This window comes from Apteryx rowi, unplaced genomic scaffold (assembly GCF_003343035.1).
Source record: "Apteryx rowi isolate R43461 unplaced genomic scaffold, aptRow1 scaffold_174, whole genome shotgun sequence".
Lineage (NCBI taxonomy): Eukaryota > Metazoa > Chordata > Aves > Apterygiformes > Apterygidae > Apteryx > Apteryx rowi.
The window spans coordinates 833,456-852,395 of record NW_020448019.1 but is presented as its reverse complement, the minus strand read 5'-3'; the positions used below and the strand labels follow the sequence as shown (position 1 = coordinate 852,395).

General features: G+C 36.9%; 1 protein-coding gene across 2 annotated transcripts in view; it reads right to left on the bottom strand.

The window, feature by feature from the left end:
- Positions 1-225: 225 nt before the first annotated feature.
- Positions 226-18,940, bottom strand: part of LONRF3 (LON peptidase N-terminal domain and ring finger 3) — a 26,864-nt gene continuing 8,149 nt past the window's right edge. The window contains exons 2-12 of one of the 2 annotated variants that reach the window (XM_026061007.1): positions 18,023-18,141; positions 17,196-17,318; positions 14,678-14,833; positions 13,480-13,723; positions 12,677-12,767; positions 10,025-10,139; positions 9,470-9,591; positions 8,640-8,798; positions 7,383-7,545; positions 6,384-6,533; positions 226-5,670 (exon numbers count right to left, since the gene is read on the bottom strand). In XM_026061007.1, the coding sequence (XP_025916792.1) occupies positions 5,512-5,670; positions 6,384-6,533; positions 7,383-7,545; positions 8,640-8,798; positions 9,470-9,591; positions 10,025-10,139; positions 12,677-12,767; positions 13,480-13,723; positions 14,678-14,833; positions 17,196-17,318; positions 18,023-18,141 (1,601 nt within the window). In that variant the 3' untranslated portion in view covers positions 226-5,511. The remainder of the gene's footprint in view (positions 5,671-6,383; positions 6,534-7,382; positions 7,546-8,639; positions 8,799-9,469; positions 9,592-10,024; positions 10,140-12,676; positions 12,768-13,479; positions 13,724-14,677; positions 14,834-17,195; positions 17,319-18,022; positions 18,142-18,940) is intronic. The other variant, XM_026061008.1, reaches the window with a different exon arrangement.

Here is an 18,940-nt window from a genome sequence, read left to right as displayed (position 1 = left end):
AATACTCCTTGAGGGTAAATTTCTATCTATCTTTAACTGCAGTAATCAGTTCGAGAGAGCAGTAGGAAGAGCATTCCTGAAGATAATAGACAAAAGAAACTGTTTAAGGATGCATCTGAAAGGTTATCTTGAGCAATGCTTTCTCGTTCTGTTTGAGTATTGAAATTGTAACTGCCATGTTTATTCAGTATGTTTGTCTTTGTAATTTTGTTATGAGCCAAAGAGTAAAGAACACAATTTTAATTAGCAAACACAACTCTCCACACAGACTTTGTCAGTACAACATCGTTATAAGTACATCTACAAACACATACAGGTTCTTTGGACTATGATTTTTTAAAAATATATTTTATATGACAATGTGAACAGATTTGGAAAAAAATAAAGTACTTCAATTGTACGTAGAGGTAGCTGAACAGACTCTGTTCAGTGATATAAGAGTATAACTTGTTTCATTTCAAGTTCATTACATTGCACAAAAAGATGTTTTTACAAACAAATAGAATTCACAAGCCCGCAAAGAACTGTTTTCATTTAAAATGGCTTGATATATTTCTGGCACTCTTGTAACCACATAACTTGATGGAATTAAACTGGACAACTATATGGTGTCATATTAAGACATCTTTATACAGATAGTCTTTTCCTCCTCATTTTTGTACTTTTCTCCATTACCATTAAATTATAGACGCTATTACATTGTTTTGCTACACTTCTGCTCTGTAAACCTTTGTTCTGCAAATTTAATGTAAAGACTTAAAGGTGCATATGTGTATATATTTATAAAATATATGGCTATGACTTTCTGAAAAAGCTCAAGAATGGCAACCAATAACAATACAGGCACTTCTATGTGAGGATTAATTTAGACCTTATGAAACTCTGACATAAGTAAGCACTTCATATGATAGTAATAGTTCATTTTTTATTTATTACCCACCATTTTAATCTTGACTAAGCAGATTAGCTTCTTGTTCCCAGGTAGTATTTATTTAGCAATCTGTTTCAGAATAGTGACTTTGCTGAAATTTTACCTTCTTTTTGTAGCTGTAAGTCTTCCAGTGATTTACTGGGCTTTGGAAGAGACCCCAGATCACCAGATCTTAAACTATGTGCTGCACCAGTTACAAGTTAGGTTGTGAAGCTGAAACTAATGAGGACTTGAGCTCACCTGATGTAGGACCTGCAGACTGAAACAGTTTGGGGAGCACTACCCTAAGCGCATACAGTTTCATTAGGTTTTACATGCGAATTGTAGTTACTCTACTTTTCTAATAAGAGTTTGTGAATATGTTCTCCATTCCTAAACATTGCATTGAAATACAACTCCTGTCTGTTGTTATCTTGAACACTAGTAAAATTCCAGCACCAAGTAGAAATCATTAAATCACCATCTAAACCACAAAATTTGATTTTCCATAAAGTTCTCTTCCTCTACAGTTTACTATGCAGCATAAATCTAAATGCTAAATCCAAATCCAAGCCTCCCCCCCCCCCCAGATTAAAATAATCTTTGGATTAAGAAGTCAGTGGTTCAGGTGTTCTGTTAGCAAGCAGTCAGTCATACAGGACAGAGCATAGGCCCAGCAATAGGTCAGCCATTCAGTATGACAGATGGTATTTCTTATTGCTACAAGCTAAAGGAAGAAAAGATAGAAGCACTTGAAATAACACTACTAAACAGCTTTCTACAACTGTGTCTGAGATCACTCAGGTTTGATTTTTTTTCCCCCAATTAATCCACTCTTATTTTCAACCAAGTCATGCTGGCCAAGATAAAAGCTATTTTCATGGAAATATTTTCCTTTAAGTTATTGCTAGACAAAGCAGCATATAAGACAAAGGAAAGTTACCATGACTGTCAGAAGTTGCTCTGTACATGAGAATGATAAATAAGTTTTCTGGAGGACATAATACTCATCTGAGAGAATGTGTTTAATTAGAAACCATACACATACATACAGATATTTGGAAAGGTGACATAGCCAGCCTTTGTTATTTATTTTAATGTATTTACATTAAATACTTCACTTACAGAAGAGTGAAGAGATTTCACAAATGAACAAGACTATCTCACAAATGGAAGTCTAAAGCATTCAAGAAGCCTCCAGGAGACATTTAGGTGGCTTAACACATGATATTCTCTTGGAGGTTGGTGATTAATTATAGTTTGAGCCTTTTCTTGCCTTTTCCTCCTGCCTCGCAGGGGAGTGGCTTTTTCTATTTTCCTTCTTTTAAGAGGGACTGATCACATTTCCATGGAATCAAGAAATTTCCATTGATTTTAGTAATCCTACCTCAGTGATCTAGGGTCAATGGAGGGCTAGCAAAAAAACTATGTATTGCTTATGCCCTAACAACAAAGACTAATCAACACTTCCGGCCACACAGGAAATGCAAGATTTAGTCATGATTTTTTTCAGCAAGATCAGCAAGACTCTGTATGGGACAAATAGGTATCTAGAATACTGTGAGATGCATAAATAAAATATCCCCTAATTAGCATCTTATCTGATCAATGCTGTATCTATAATTAAAGTGAAGGTATTTTTAAATCTATTCAGCTGTTTATTCATGCTTCTAATAAATGTTGCATTTACATAATTGTACCAATTAATACAATTGAAAAATCAACAATGCTGTAGCATAATTGAAAGATTTTGGTTTTAAATCTCATTACTGAATCATTATCATCATAACTCACCAAAGACTAAGGCTACTCTTCATCCAGCTTTTCCTGAACAGGTTTGTGTGTTCCAGCAATTTTTTTTCCTCATTTTTTTTCCCCCTTGGATGGATTTTACACACTTTATACATTGATCTAGGATGCAGGGCCACAGAGCAGTCCCAGACAGAATGCTGCTGTACACATACAGATCAGCTTTYTCAATATGTTGGATTTATTGTGCACGTGCAAATCAACTGTATGCATTACGTGCAACAGGTCCAGTGTTTCCAGTGTTTCCAGGTTGCAACAGATGCACTGGGTGTGCATGACCATAGTGCATGCACACAAATTTCTGCTTAGGAAATTCTGGCAGCTTTACCTCTGGCTAATAATAATAATAATAAAAAAATATATATATATAAAAGGGACAATAATCACTTAAAAATCAAGGATTCTTCCCATGGCAATTTCTAAATCAACAAAATAGGCAGAAAATAAGTATGTAGAAGATGTAGCATGCAGGAAAAAGAACAAGATCAGTGAGGAAGTCTAAAAATGAAAGATATTTAAGGTCCTTTTCTCACTGATACAAAGAAAAAATGCCAGCTTATTTCTATGGGAGCAATATGGGCCCCTTATGTTATGCATTAATACATAATGGTTTAAGGAAGAGTTGTATTTAATGCAGCTTCACTTCCAAACAAATAAAAAAAATCACTTAATTATTGACTTATGAAGACAAATGCCATAGCAGGTCTCAGCCACCACACTTGTTATTGTTCAGAATGTGTATGTATTTCTATATATTGTTCACAGAGAAGCATGTAAAATACCATCTACAGAAAAGAGTAAAGCAATCTAGCAGTATGGAAAGGAGCTGTAGCATTTCTAGAGTAGCTAAATGAAAATACAGGATACATATTCCTTCATAAGGTTGAAACATGTTTCAGTTCCATTAGTTTCTTTGTACCCTTATGGAAAAGTCCTATAGAATTTAACAAAAGGGGAAACAGTTTTATGGAAACTTAATGGTACAGAAATTACTCTTAACTAATAAATATTTCTGATGATATAATAATGGTACAAAAAAGATACACTAAACACATTAAATTCTACTGCATTTTTCCATAAAGGCATGGAACAGCAAACAGTGCTCTCCTGGATAAAAGTAATAAAGAAACTTGTAGTATTCCACAGTATTTTCAATTCAACCTATTTGTTTTTCCACTGAAAAGGGAAACAGTAGATTAGAATAAAAGGCCCAATCCTGCTTGCATTGAAATCTGTGAATGTCAAATTCATCCTAGTGGAGGTAARATCAATCCCATAAAGTGGTAGAAAGCAATAAAAGCCATAAAATAGTGAACTATTGCTTTAAAAGCAAAAACAAGTTACTGCTATTCTCCTTTCTGTCCTGTTTTTACCTGCCTATTGCTAGAAGTGATCACCCTAAAATCCACTTGTTTTCCTTGGGTGTTAGCAGTTATTAGCAACACTACCCAATCTCTGCTAAGGAAAATGCAGTGTCTGGGTGAAGATTTGAAGCTAACAGAAACCTGAAGATTGGGGCGAAATAAATAGCATGTTTATTAAAACATATTCCTTCTCATGTGGCACAAACTGCCCTCTTCAAGTCCTACAGTTCAAAGCAACTCCACTGCCCCCTCCCCTAAAACCAAATCCCAAACAATTAAAAAAAGAAAAAAGATCTTAACAGCAACAAGGCTTGATATAAAGAATCTATGTAATAATCCACAATGAAATGATACCAAAACTTTTCTTTTAAGAGGAGCCACTTTTCATATATTGTGGTTCTTCCTTAGCAGTTGTAGCCATTATCCTTTCTTGCGAGAAAGAGTTCAGATATCAATTGAACTCAAGTTATTCTCTGCTTTGTGGAATATTAAGGAAGGGATCCTTCAGTCACCACTCTGGCCAGTTCCCACTGAAGTCAATACTTGAATTTAGCAAAGCACTTAAAAGCTCACACTTAAGCACGTGCTTGACTGTTTTGTGATATCAGGGACCAAGTTGCAAGTGATCAAGCACTAACAACTATGCTTGAATTATCTCAGACAATCTGTGTATATTGACGACTTCATGGCAGGCTGTTTCAGGGAAAAAAAAATCCTTCTTAGGCTGCAATAGAACTGGGGCTAAGTAAGAAAACATTCAAAGTATTTGAACACAACTATACAGAAAAAATGATCAAAGCAGCTGCTTGTGCACTGCTAATATTGTTGTTTTCTCCCCAGTCATAAATACAGGGTAATAACACTATAAATAAATAGAGCAACTCATTTCCTTTAGAGAATGTACACATAAATAATATACATTTGGAAACAACAAAAAAAAATCATAGTGCAAAAATAAATTATCAAATGGAAGTTGTGAACATTATTTTACACAATGCTATATAAAACCTGAACCATTTGTAATAAAAGACTTTGCAGTTCACTGAAATAATGCATTAACATTATTATTTCTGCTTCACATTAAACTGCACAATTTCCTTTATCCACTACAAAAAATAAAAATAAAATAAATTAAAAACCTTTTAAGCTTTTTAAAAGGTTTATGGCAAACAAGATCACTTTTTTGTTCTATCACATTTGTTATTAATTTAGCAGTGCAGTGATTGAATAACTATCTCAGAGTTCCAGAAGGAAACTATTGAAGCATCCATAAATATCCTTTGCTCTTTATAACTTATTTTCTTTGAAATTCAGGCTTGAAACATCCTGACACTCAAATATGTAAGACATTATTGCAGTTAGATGAAGTTACAAGAGACACTCTAAAGTCAAGTACTGTGGGAGACTTCACAGCTCTCCTCCTCACCATCACCGTGATCTTGTACGAGACATGAATGTAAGGACACGTCTGATGCCATTCAAGCGGTCTTTGAGGGATTTCATGGCAAGGAATGGGAGCTGAGCTCTGTTCTCAAGTGGAAGGACAGCTAGGACCCACCAGCACCAGGCTGGCCCATTAGGGTTAGCCTGCAGAAAGGGAGAAAAGCAGAAGTTAGGTTATCTTTAGATAGTAAGGTCTTGTTTTTGAAGAACTTAAGAGACAGTATTTTGATAACCTGCTTGCTAAGTTGCCATCTAACCGCCAACCTAATGGTTTATAATTACAGGTTGGCCTGAAATAAAAATTACAGCTAAGCTGCACCTTTCCTAAAAATAGGATGTTAAAGGTGGGGGCAGGGAGATCCACTTCTATTTCTAGCAACAGTTTATAGGTTAGGTCTTCTGGATTTTTTTACTCTTATGTTACTATTGACCCAAATATTTGGGATGTCTGCCTCCCTTCTTAATTTATACATCATTTCTGCGTATTTAACTTCTGTCATATTCTGTTAGTTTAAAATCCCTGCCATTTGAAGTCCTTGAACAAGTGTATCACGATTCCTGTCCTCTATTTTCTCTTATTCATTCAGCTGGGGACATACAGTAGGCAAGAAAGCATATATATCTCCTGGGATTGATACTTTAGATATTCTCAGAAAGTTATCAATATTAAATGTAAACTTTTTGTTCACAAGAACACTACCACGGGTGCTTGGCAAGATAATGCAGATACCTAGCTTATGCGGGATAAATTAAGAGGATTACCATTTTCATCATGAAAAGAGCATGCTTCCTACCTTATTGCTTATTCTGTGATTTCTGTCTAAAAAAAAGTTACATAAACCATTGATTCTGGATACCTGTGGGTCAGGATCCTTAGCTGGCATTGGACCAAAATGACTGAGAATTCGACTTTTGAGTGCTTGCTTGAGTGAGTTAAACCACATGTATGCCTGATCATAGACAGAATCATGGAGAACAAGTAATGCAGCATAGTCTTGTCCTTGCACCTGAAATGAGTAAGGAGAGGAGGAAGGACACTTAGTTCAGTCTGCATGTTGGAGAAGGCACCAAATTCATTTTTAGGGTTTCTTTTGGTAGGGAGGGGAAAAGAAAAGAGATATTGAGGGAGTGATAAATCCTGAAAAAAAATATATATATTAAAAAAAAATATATATATATATAAAGTAATTTTTCTCCTAAAACAAACCCCTCTATCAACTCCTTCACCTTCTTGTTCTCTATTCTAAACCAAAGACAACTATTTGCAGAATAAAGACTTTCCAGATTGCTAAATGAAATCACCTTTACGTAAATATCCCATTTACATAGCACAGAACAAAAGCTTTGTGCAAATTTTTAAATTTACTGACTCCTTAGAATAGACATTTTGTCTTCCCATTGTATAGCAAAAGATACATCACCCAGAATACTTTGATTGCTTACCTATTTTTAAAGTAATTAATATAAATCATATAAAAGCTGTACTGGGCCCAATCCTGCTCCCATTTGTCTAAACGGAAGCTTTCCAGTTGGCTTCCATGAAAACAGAGGCTTTTTTTTTTTCTTTTGTCTTATAAACTGCAAAAAGTTATTCTAGATAGAAGAGTGGTAAGATCTCATCCTGTATTCACTTTGTTTTGTCTTGTTAAAACCCTCTAGGAAAGCATGCACACATACATAGCATTTTCTGAAGAATGTGGTAACTGCTATTTTCCCATCTTTAACCACAAACAGTAAACACCACACTGTTTGCTTTACTAGAAACAACTGTTCAACAAAAAAGGAACTCACTGAAAATGAGATGTATTTAGATTTTCAGATTTAATACACTTTATATGAAATGTTTCTAAACTCACCTTTTGATCCTCAATGTACTCAATATCTGCTGTATTATAGCCATCACGCTGGCTGTGCTGTATCACCTTAAATCTCCTCTTGCCGATGCTGTCCACAACAGAGCGACCATCAGCAAAGAATTCAACATTTCTTATCTCCAGAATGCAGCCATAATCTGCAAACCTATTTAAATCAGAACAAAAGCAAGTAAACAAGTTTTATTCTCTCCACCCTTAGTTCCACAGGACTGCCATAGAGCCAGGCCCTACCACAAAGGTACTTACCAGAGTCCTCTCATTTCTATTTATATTGCTCATAGTACTGACCTGCTATAGTTCAAATTATTAACAATTGTTTTCAAAATTATCAGGAAGATTCAGGCTGTCTGATCTGATTAACACTAACTACATGTTTTAGAATACAGGGAATTTCTGAAGAAATTGAAAGTTTTACRTGGCTAGGAAGTATACTTTCCCCATATCTTTTTACATATCTAGAAATGTTCAGTCATTTTGTACAAAAGAACCAGTGCAATTCAGAGTATTAGAATTAAATGAAATCTGTAAAGTAAACTTTCCTCAGAAGTTCAGCAGTTTTTTTGTTATTATTTGTTTTATTTTTGTATACAAAGTATACACCATACTTCTTATGGTATATAGCTTGCAGGTATATGCCCCCCCCCCCCCAAAAAAAAAGGCCAACCCTGCTCAATTCAGAAATGGACACATTAATATCCAAGTGCATAAGTCAGTAAATGGCTCAATGTAAATGCTCAGCCTGTCCTTATGAAGATCCTGTTATACTTCTGCAGCCTCCACTGTACTCAGAACACCATAAGCACATAAATCTTTCCCAATAGCTTGATTATTCTTTTCATAATTAAAACAAAAAAACCCCACAAAACCAGCCTACACCTTACTGCCATTTCAATTTGACTGCTTGTGCCAMAGCATTAAACAGATTTCAGAGTAAAAGAAAATGCACTTCCTTTTCGTGTATTATAAGCAGTCTGCAGCTCAACTTCATATAATACATACTAGATCTAGCTGTAGGTTTCAAGAAAACAGGCAGTCATATCAGACAGGATCCAAGTGCTCAAGAGGCAAACTTTGATCTTCTCAATGTCATTAATTGTCATCAGTAGAAAGAAACTTTCTCTATTGGAAGACTACCACATAAATGTCTAGAACCAAGGACCTTTCTGCACCTTCCTCCAAAGAGAGTTGCCCCAGACTAAGCAGGGTAGATCACATGGTCCAAGCATGCTGCTCACTCACCCCTTGACAGGGTCACTGATGCACATCCCAAATTGTTTGGTGCCAGTCTCCATGCACCGTCGAATCATCAGTCGATAACATGGCTCAAAGATGTGCAAAGGGCATGGGACTGTAGGGTAAGCCATTGTGCAGACAAATATAGGAACATTCTTATTTAGGCTGTAAGAAAGGACAAATCAGAGATGACATTTTACCAAAATATTGGAGAGAGATAAAATACACACATTTTATGCAGTAATGTATTCTCTGAAATTACGGTATCTTTAAACTGAAGTTACAACATCTTTAGATTAAAATCTCAATTTAGTTCAAGTAAAAACTAAAATTATTTTTCCCCTTAAATTGATATCTGGCTAGATAGAATGGAAATTGATATTCCACTGTTATTAGCAGAATGATTTTTAGTTATGCTTTCTGGTTTTGCTAGTAAGAGTGCTAGCTAATGCATTTCTATTACTGTTTTTACTTTATTTTACTTTCCTTAATCCCTTTTCTTCCCTACACAGTAATTTCCAACCCCCAGCCTGCGAGGCTTCACTTCCACCCACTGTCTCACTCTGAGGCTTTCATAAACGGCCACAGAAAGCAACAACATTGATTTGTACCTTGTGCAACTCTCCTGAATTTCTTCTGTTTATTGTTTAGCACAGTGTCTAGTTATACTGCTCAAAGCATAATTTCACCTGGACCCTGTCCTCTTTGAATCATGTGATACAGAGCAAGAAGCTCCTTTGTCAGCACCTTCGTTCCCATTCCACAGCAGCAGCAGCCATTCGTTAGCTAGCAGCTGTGCTATTAGAGACTGTTTTTTAAATACATCGATTACATACTTTGAAAGCTCTGCTATTTCCTCTTCATAAATCTTTCTTCTTTCAGTGAGTTCCTCTGGAAGGTATTTAGCTATCAGCTCCTCCATTAGTACCGTTTTACAGTATTTCCTCATAGCCAAGCACTGCAGCAAAAAAGGAAAAGCAAGCAGTTTTGGATAATGTCTAGCATTTCAAACTACTGTGCCTATGCACAAGGTAATCATCTGTTAGCTCCATTTTGTTATGTCTATTGCACATACAAATGATCCTCTGAGCTTGCACTACCACTGAAGAGTTGTTTATTGAACTATTCACCAAGTTACAGGCATTGTTTTAGCCAATCCCTAGGTGATTTGTCTTCCCTTTCCAGATTTTCCAAATATAAACATGGTCTTAAAGTTCAAACAGAGAAGATTATCCACACTTTGTTAGTCCCCAGGACCTCCTAGAAGTTGTATTTTTCTTAAGTTATGTAATATTTCTTTTGAGTTTGGAAGTACCAGAGGTTTCTGAAGGTGCTACTTGATCCTATTCCGTGCCCTCTAATTTATGCGGACTAAATCCATGCATCATTACCTCTGAGAGACCTTCTTTGCACAGGGGACATTTTGGGTTGTGATCCAGGCATCTCTCAAGGCATTTGAGACAGAACGTGTGCCCACAAGGTGTAGTGACAGGTTCATAGAAGAGCCTGGATTGGAAAATCCAAAAACAAAAAGACAACAATATCGTGTACCAAAGTAAAACCAAAAAGCTGTTACCAAAACAGCTGTACTCATTCACTAATTTAACTACGGACTCCACACTTCAGGGAAGAAGTTGTTTCTTGCTTTTAATTTCATCCAACTTTTGTATTATTCAGCTTATAGACTTTGCTATTGCCACCTAGTATGGAATAAACTAAGCAATAAACTAAATTGCTATTGTACATGTGGAAATTATAAATATGTAAACCCACATTTATTAATATCTTCAGCACTATGAATACGTTTAAGAACATAATTGGCTCTTAACAAAATTGCTATAGCCAGTTTATTAAATGTCATTAGTTACTATAAATACTGGCATTTAAGCAAGGGAACATATGAAGAAATATCAAATGCCACACCTATCTCATTGCAACTTGACTGTATGATTGAAAACCCTTCTTTGTTAATTGTTTAGTGAACAGAAACTTCACAGCACAAAGGCTACTTATTCCTTTGAACTATGTAAAATACCAAGTTCTAAACTGTTTCAGTAAGCATTTGTTTGCATATGTAACTATTCAGCAGTGACTGACTTGGTCTGAAATGTTAGCATAAAGACAAGAAATCCCTGTTAGAATGCACCATCCTGGTCCAGCTCTCACTGAAGCCAGCACAGCTTTTCCCAGCAACTCTAACAGGGCCTGGACTGAGTCTCATGACTTGGAGAAAGAAACACTATGTAGAAAGATTTCTTGTGACAGCATTTTAAGCTATTATAATGATAGAAACCAAATATTCACTCCTGCTGAGTAATGCTCTCTCATTTCTCACCAATACGTTGTTTTACCCTTAGTTTCTATTTTCTGCTTGCTGCTGGAGTGAACACAGATCAATAACACTTTGCCACTCCATCTGACAAACCGGTTAATAACAGCTCCTGCAGTTAATAGCGAATAGGTCAGTAGGTTACTAGGCAATTAGTGCAAGGTATCTCAGGATYCAAATCCGTAAAATACTTCAGAGCATGGCAGGAAATAATTATGATCAATTTGCATTAATAGTAACAGTGAAAAAGGTCTTGTGACAGCTTCTCTTAGTGCAAGCCTTCACTGTTGTAATGAAGTTACAAAGTTTACACACCTCTGGATGTAAGGGCTATATTTGTGACTGCAAATATAGAATCAGTGCTAGCATCCCCCTATGCTCTCAGAGAACCAGAAATCCTTAAGCTCATTCCTTTAAGAATGTATTGTAGTCTAGCTGTTTCTGATTTAACATAGAGGATGAGGAAATGTAGTTAATTAATTTTATTAAAAACATCTGAAAAATGCTTTTTGGACACAATGATCATAAACATGGAGACTCATTAAAACCAGCTAAGACCAATTGCGTGGCTTTGTGTTAGAGGAAAGTTTTGCTCTTAGCAGTATCGAGTGTTTTGACAGCTGTGTAAACTTTGGGAGCATGTTTCAGCTGTAGGCGGACAGAGGGAGAGGGGGCAGACCTGATTTATTCCAAGCAGAAGTGAGTTAAACAACACAGCAGTTGTTCCCCCAAAGATTTCAGTTTGTTTGAAATAAATTGAGTTTTCCCCAACARCATTTAAACAACAAAACAAAAGGAAATCTACATTTTTTCAGGTCTTTTAAAAATAAATAAATTCCATGAAGAGGCCATCTGCTATTTAAGAATCTAAAATACAGTGCACGACTAACACCAACATACTTTGTTTATAAGTCTGGGTAATTAAAAAGATGGCCGAAACAACACTGAGTGCAGAGGTGGAAGAATGCTGTGGARCACACCTTCCAAATATTTCTTTCTAAATGTTAGTAACAAAACCCCTCATGAATATTTGCCAAAGGTAAAAGTGTTTTTACAAAACAAGTAGCCAAATAGATGGAGTTAACAATTCTGTTAGTATTAAGTCATTGCTATCCTTGAGACTAAATCTGTTATTTAGCTGACAGAGGAGATCATGAAGCAAGTGTTATGGTGGCCTTAGTTAACTAAAGCAGGAATTCAGCGCATCACATTTAAGTGCTAGAGAAAAAACATGCTCTTTGCTTGCAAGATCCTCCTACTGCAATAGCAGCAACATAATATTTTACATGCAAACTTAGAATAGTCATAGAATGTGCTCCCTTTGCTATTTTATGCATTATATAATGTCATGTATGGCTCTACTAATTCCAAGGGACAAACAGCGGACTTGTGCACTGTGTGCGTCTGTGAGTGGGCGCGTGTAACTGGTGAGGGGAAATCTTTTAGACATGTTCGCTAATGTACTTAACCCTCACATGACCTTATCTGTCTTTTCCCAAACAATCACTAGTCTTGAGCAGATCAAACAGTTCCTATTCATCAACAGTGTTCAGAACCAAAGAACTAGAAACGCGTTAATGGAAGAATCATTGTAATAAAAGCAGATTTCAAGTCAGAGGAAAAATAAGAAAAAGTAAGCTAGGAAATCTCTAGATCATATGAGAGAAAGATAAAGCTTAAAAACTAAGGACATGCACGGGACAATAATGAATACCTCATACACAGGGAGCAATCCAAATCTGATGGATCCACGAAATCAAATGGAATATGGTGCCCAGCACTACCTCCCTTGATATCAACTGTATCTATCAATAATGATAAAAAAGCATATTACAATACATGATTGGACACAACTACATAAACAATGCAGAATTTCAGAGACTTTTTTCCTGTGTATCTACAGTATCTGATATTTAAACATGTATTGTATTTACTTGCAGGTTACTGAACCATTAGCATCATTAGAATAACTTCTATGCAAAGCATCAAATTCAGCTTTGGCAAAAATTAGCATACCTCCCCTTAATTTTTGTGACATTATGCCCACTAACAGAAGGCTGAATTTAGCCTTGCATTAACAGTTAATGTCAAAGTATCTTTTAGTGTTGGAAGTCTACAGTGGGACAAATTCTTCTGTCATGCCACTGTAAATGCATCCCACAGCATGAGAACAAGGCCGGATCTCAGATGTCATGAGCAAACAGAATTCATGCTTTTAAGCATAACATATATATTTTACTTAATATGGAAAGTGCCAAAAGCATGCACAGCATTAATGTTTATCAGAAGACCTCTGAATCTTGTAAGAAACAACCACTTGACCTAACTTTCTTAGCCCTTTTTTAGACTAACAATTAATTTTACAAGGAAGGTGCAGCATTCCAAGTTCCACATCGTGCCCTGACTAGATTAAAGATAAGATACAAAAACCAAAGTCTAATTTGAAGCCTCTTCCTCTAAGAAAAAATTCCACTGACTGCATGTTGTGGAACTCATCCTGTGCTTAATTAAACATACCTTTCTTCATGAGCTTGCAGGGCACCTCAGCGCTTCTCATCTCCTCAGAGCAGCACTTCCTTTTCAGAAGGCTGCACTTCTCAGAAATGAGAAAGGCAGACTCCGATAGGGAGGTGAGTTTGTTCTCCTCCTCTGAGCAGTCCCTGTTACTCTCTGTAATTTGTACAGATTTCCTCAAACTGCCAGAAGTAGTTACATTTTGTTCCTCTTGAACAGGAAAACCCTTTTTCTGTTCCACATTTRTCTGTGTAAAGAGAGGATCAACATTAAACACAAACAGCTTTGTAAAGAAAAAACAAAACAAAACCTGTAACAAGCCTTAATATTATGGATCATCAGGAAAGACTTTGTAGGTCAAGACATAGCAGTTCAAGAGTTGCTGCATCAGGGTCTGATTTTAATTGAAATTCTTTTCAAACTAACTCTCCCCTCCCCCCAATGTCACTGATTTTTTTCAGCCTTTATGTATGGCTTTATGGGTTGGTCACGAAACTTGATTCATGCAGAAATTTGACTAAATCTCAGCATGACACATTGTTATCACTTAGCCTGGAATGGAAAATTATATATTGTTTGTATCAATGATGGTATCAACCATCATATCAAAACCACCAAAGCAACATGAGTTTTATTCTGAGGAAACAGCATAAATGCACAAAACTTATAAGAGAGAGAGTGCACAGAGCTTCCTTCAGCAAGACTGATTTCTTTCGCAAGGGATAAAATGATCATTCACTATCCCACTCTGGCTACAACCTATTAACAGCCATTTCATAGAGCATCACCTATCAGCTTGTCACATCAACTCCCCAGATGAACCTGAAAGTACATACTGCAGACTGTGATCAGGAGCTGTGGTGATACCTAGTATGTAGAGGGATGAGAACTGTCCCTCAAATTGACTTGCTTCACTTCAGAGGCTCTTTACTACCCATTACTTCGAAGAGCTAAAGACAGTTACAGGTATAGTACCTTCTCATTTCTGACAAAAAATTAAGAACAGCATAAGGCTTCTGTTAAACAAACAGGAAGACAGTTAAAGAGAATCCAGTAARTCACATTTTATGTACATTCTGAAACTCAGGAAAAGTCTGAGGAAATGTATCATCCAGTCTCCCAGAGATGAAAAGGAGAGAAGACTTCCCAATGTGAACATAAAACACAGCAAAATTAAAAACCGCACATCAGATTTCTTTACCTTGAGCAACCTTTGTAGGTTATGGCTGGTGCCTCCAGATCCCACTGAATTTAGGAGATTCCCCTTTAATCTAGAGTGATGTGACAACAGCTGCAGGATATCAGGTAAGTGTTCCTGAGCATTTCCCGGGATGAGTGAAAATAAACTAAGTAGAAGCTGTGATATAAAACAGAATACTTCACTGCTTAGTTCTTTCCTTGTATCCGCTAAGCAAAAAAGCAAGTAAGGGAATAGCTGAAAGAAGCATCCTTGATTTTTAAAAGCCATTTAAAGGGCCCTTTATTCTAGGGTGAAAGCAAAAAGAAATACAAAAGTTGATGCAATATAGGCTTAACAAACAGAAGAGATATTTTCGGAGTTAAACAAGCCAGTATGTTCTTAACCATTCTCTATGATAAGAGGCACAAACATGCCTTTGTCCTCTTGCTCTACAGTTTAGAGCTCAACAGGAATTATTAACATCTTTCTCAAATGTTTTTGCTGCCTATCAGAAACTTTCAGTGGAGTTAATTAGTACAGAAAGCACTCATCTCACAGGTTTAATCCATGTTCAGTCAAGTAAACGTCTCTGACACTGTAAATTGTAACTATTTTAATTCACCTATGTGACAATACAAAAAAAAAAGGCAGTAGAAAAAAAAAAAGGTCTTCATTTGCTATCAGAAAATAAGTGAATCAGTATCAACTAGCAACTTGTAGCCACTTGTACTACAGTGCAGTTCATCAGATGATTAGTCAAGGGGGGGGGAAAAAAAAAGCTGAATGGAAAATTCACATGCTTTAAAAGCTAATTTCAGCATACTACTGAGGTGATCCTGCTGATACATGAGGAACCCACATGATAGCTAAGATTTCTTTTTAAAGGCAAAAAGATTCCACAGGATCATACTCTATGTCAAAACTAATGTGGAGAGACAGCTAACGCAAACAGAATGTCATAGCTGTGCCTGAAGAATTTGGTAAAAAATAGTATGTCATTGTTATGCAAACAGCTTGGAAATGACCCAGTATTACATCATGGATGAACTCTGTATCTGATGAGTGTGCAAGCAGTTCTTTCAGTTGCAAGAAGCACAGTTTTCCTCAGAACCCCACTGCTCAGAAATTAGCTGTCTTTGATAAGACTATTTGGAGTCTGAATTTAGAAACATATCTGTTTGTTCTTGCTTTTCTTGCTCTAGCACACAGGAAGTCTCCCAGCATGACTATGAGAACAAATCATGATACAACGAAAGACTGTATGGAACATGCTGGAAAAAACAACAAAAAAAACCCAACCCAACCAAAAGAACAATGACAGAAAGTCCCACAGGAAATGGAAATCTCAGCCACATACAAAATATGATAAAAATCTGATTGCACCACAGCCATCCAGGCCATAYTTTCTCAGTTACCTGCGTGAACAGAGCTTTACTGTAAGAATTCTACTGTGCTTTTAAAAAGCCTTTCATGTCACAGCACTCAGAAGCCCAAAACTTCCCATCCCACCAACCACAGACAAAAGCATAAATGCACTGCCATAAAAAAGAATTTAATAAAATGAAGATAAAGCATAGCAACTATTACATTTTTATTCTCATAAGCTATCCTTGCTGTGATGCTAAGCCGTTTGGCTACAACAACAACAACAAATGATCAAAGGTAAAAACGCCAATGCATTCCAGGAAAGGAGACCGTAATTAATCCTTGAGGTGTACAAAACAAAACTAACTGTTTTCACCAAACCCCTTTAAAGGGAAAGGTGAAAGATTCCACAAACTGTAACTTAGGCTGCTACTCGAAAGGGCTTACTGCAGATCTGTTACGTTGCTTATTTAGCATTAATTATTAGCAACCTTTGAAACGATTTTAAAACATCTCTCCTTCTGCTGACTGGTTCCTCTCCTGGCCCCTTCACATGCTGATACTTGGAGCAGCGCACGARGGCTGCAGGAAGGGAGCTGCTGCTCCCAAGTGGAGCTGGAAGGGTGCTGCGTGTTGCACTCCACCAGTCAATGGCCTGATAAAATATTAAATAGCAACTCCCCCTCTTTTGCACTCAGTAATTGGTAATACATTGCCAAGCTAGGAAACAGATTAGAAGTTTGATCAGAGGCAATCATAAGAGTCTGTGGGTGGCGATTATTAGCAACTCCATTTTATTTCTATTTTGCTGATGCTAACATCATGAGTAACTGTTTCCACACAGTGTCTGCTTAATGTTTTCTTGCCACCCCCATTACCTTCAAATACAGCAATGGATACAACCAGAATTTGAACAGTGCTCTAGATTTATCTCCCCAACCAGCCCTTTGCAGTAATCCATTGAAGAGAGAAAGAGAGTGTGCAAGCAAGAGATGAGAGAGAGACAAGAGAAAGAGAGATAGGGAGCACATGCGTGAGAGACAAGAGAAAGGGAGAGGGAGAGAGAGAGCGAGCCTGCATGCGAGACAAGAGAAAGAGAGAGAGAATTCTGATCCTTTTCTATGCTAGATCACTGAAAGTGATTAGGCAGGTCCAGACAGTTTAGGGAACTCACCTTTTGAGCCTCAGATTTGGCCATCTTGTTCCCAGTATCTAGAGCAAGGCAGAATAGAAACTCTCTTAAAGCTTCTTCTGTTTTCCCCAGATTAGCTAATGCTTGTCCTTTCCTTAAGTGACCCTGAAATGAAATATATCCACAGTTGCAGCTTTTGTTCCTTTTGCTGTGAGAATATTCAATTAAAGCAAGATGAAATTACAGAAGATCTTTCCGGAGAAAAGAAAGTTAGGCAGACAGAATTCATTACAACAGTCTCTTATTCCTTGATACCACCGGTGGCTGGATTTTTAACCACAATGGTTCTGAAAAATCTTCAGATACACAAGCTCTTAGAGGCAGAAACGGGATATTCCCTAACTCCAGTAAGTATAATTCTCCCAGCATCTGAGCCCAGTTGATCACTGGCACAGCTGAAGCTTGAGGAATCCCATATTCTATCTTGGAAAAATCTACTCCCCCCCCCCATTAATCTCCTAAACTAGTGCTTATAGAAATMTATATTATATATATTATAGCTTATAGAAAAATGTAAGTACAGCACTCAGTTTTTAAAGACAGTTCATGAACCTGAGATTCCTCCAAGTCAAAGACAATAGTGTTTAGTAGCTCATCCTCCAGGAAGGACCTGTGTTGCTTATTGCTCTTTTCCCTCAAACCAGAAAGCACAAGAATATCATAGTTGAATGTCTGTAAGTCACAGGAGTCAAAGAAGTTACAAGAGTTAAAGCATCTCTCAAATTCAGTTCTCCTTGAACAACCTAATAGCTTGTTTTAAAACCTTTATGCTGCACCAGTTACAAAGTACAACTGAAGTCAGAACTTACTTTCAGCCAGTATGGCTGGAGTCTGCATGCTGTTTCTGCATCATGCAATGCATCTTCACAAGCTTTCAAAGTAGAGTTAATCTGGGACCGGTTGCTGTATAGTAAGTGGTCATTTGGAGCTGTAGTAAATAGAAAAAACTGGCTGATTAAAATTATTTAAAAATTAGTTACATAAGCTTTATTCCCTAGAACTTAAACAAAAAAAMCCCCACATGCTGCTCCTCCAAAGTTTTATATATATATAAAAAAATCCATTCTTTAAATAACTATGTACTAAATCAAATATGGCAACCTCTTTGGGCAACTCCAGACAGTGTCAGCTATGCATTATACAACTGCAGGAAACATTGCATAAATAAATGCTGAGACACTTGTACAACAAATTACCAGCTCAGACAGAGGATCAGACAGTTCACAGAACGTAGAGGAAATATTTAAGGTGGCAAGAGCAATGCTCTCAGTGTAGACCGAAGTTTCAGAATTATTAGGCTCAAGGCTTTTAAATGGTACATAAAAATCTTTGCAGGCTATAGTTCAACGCAGGAAAACAACGGACAACTAAAATAATGAGATAAGTACTCCAGCAGTGTAGATAAAGTGATCTCTCAGTTATACAGACTGCGTGTAGTATCAAGATATAACGTGCACCAGATTAAGGATGTATTCTTTCGTTTGATACCCCCTTTATTTAAAGGAAACTGTTAACATTTTGCCCTTACTTTCCACTTATTGCCTGCAGTACTAGTTGCTTATTCTCAAACTAGACTAAAATCAGCACGTCAGAAGTTTTCACTGCACAACCGTTTGTAACGCTTGCGAGCGGCGAGGCACGCGAACGGCGCTGGCCTTCCCGGAGCTCGTCTGGCGACTCGCACGAGGGGCGACGCTCCGCGGGTTTTTACTACGCTGCCGAGGGAG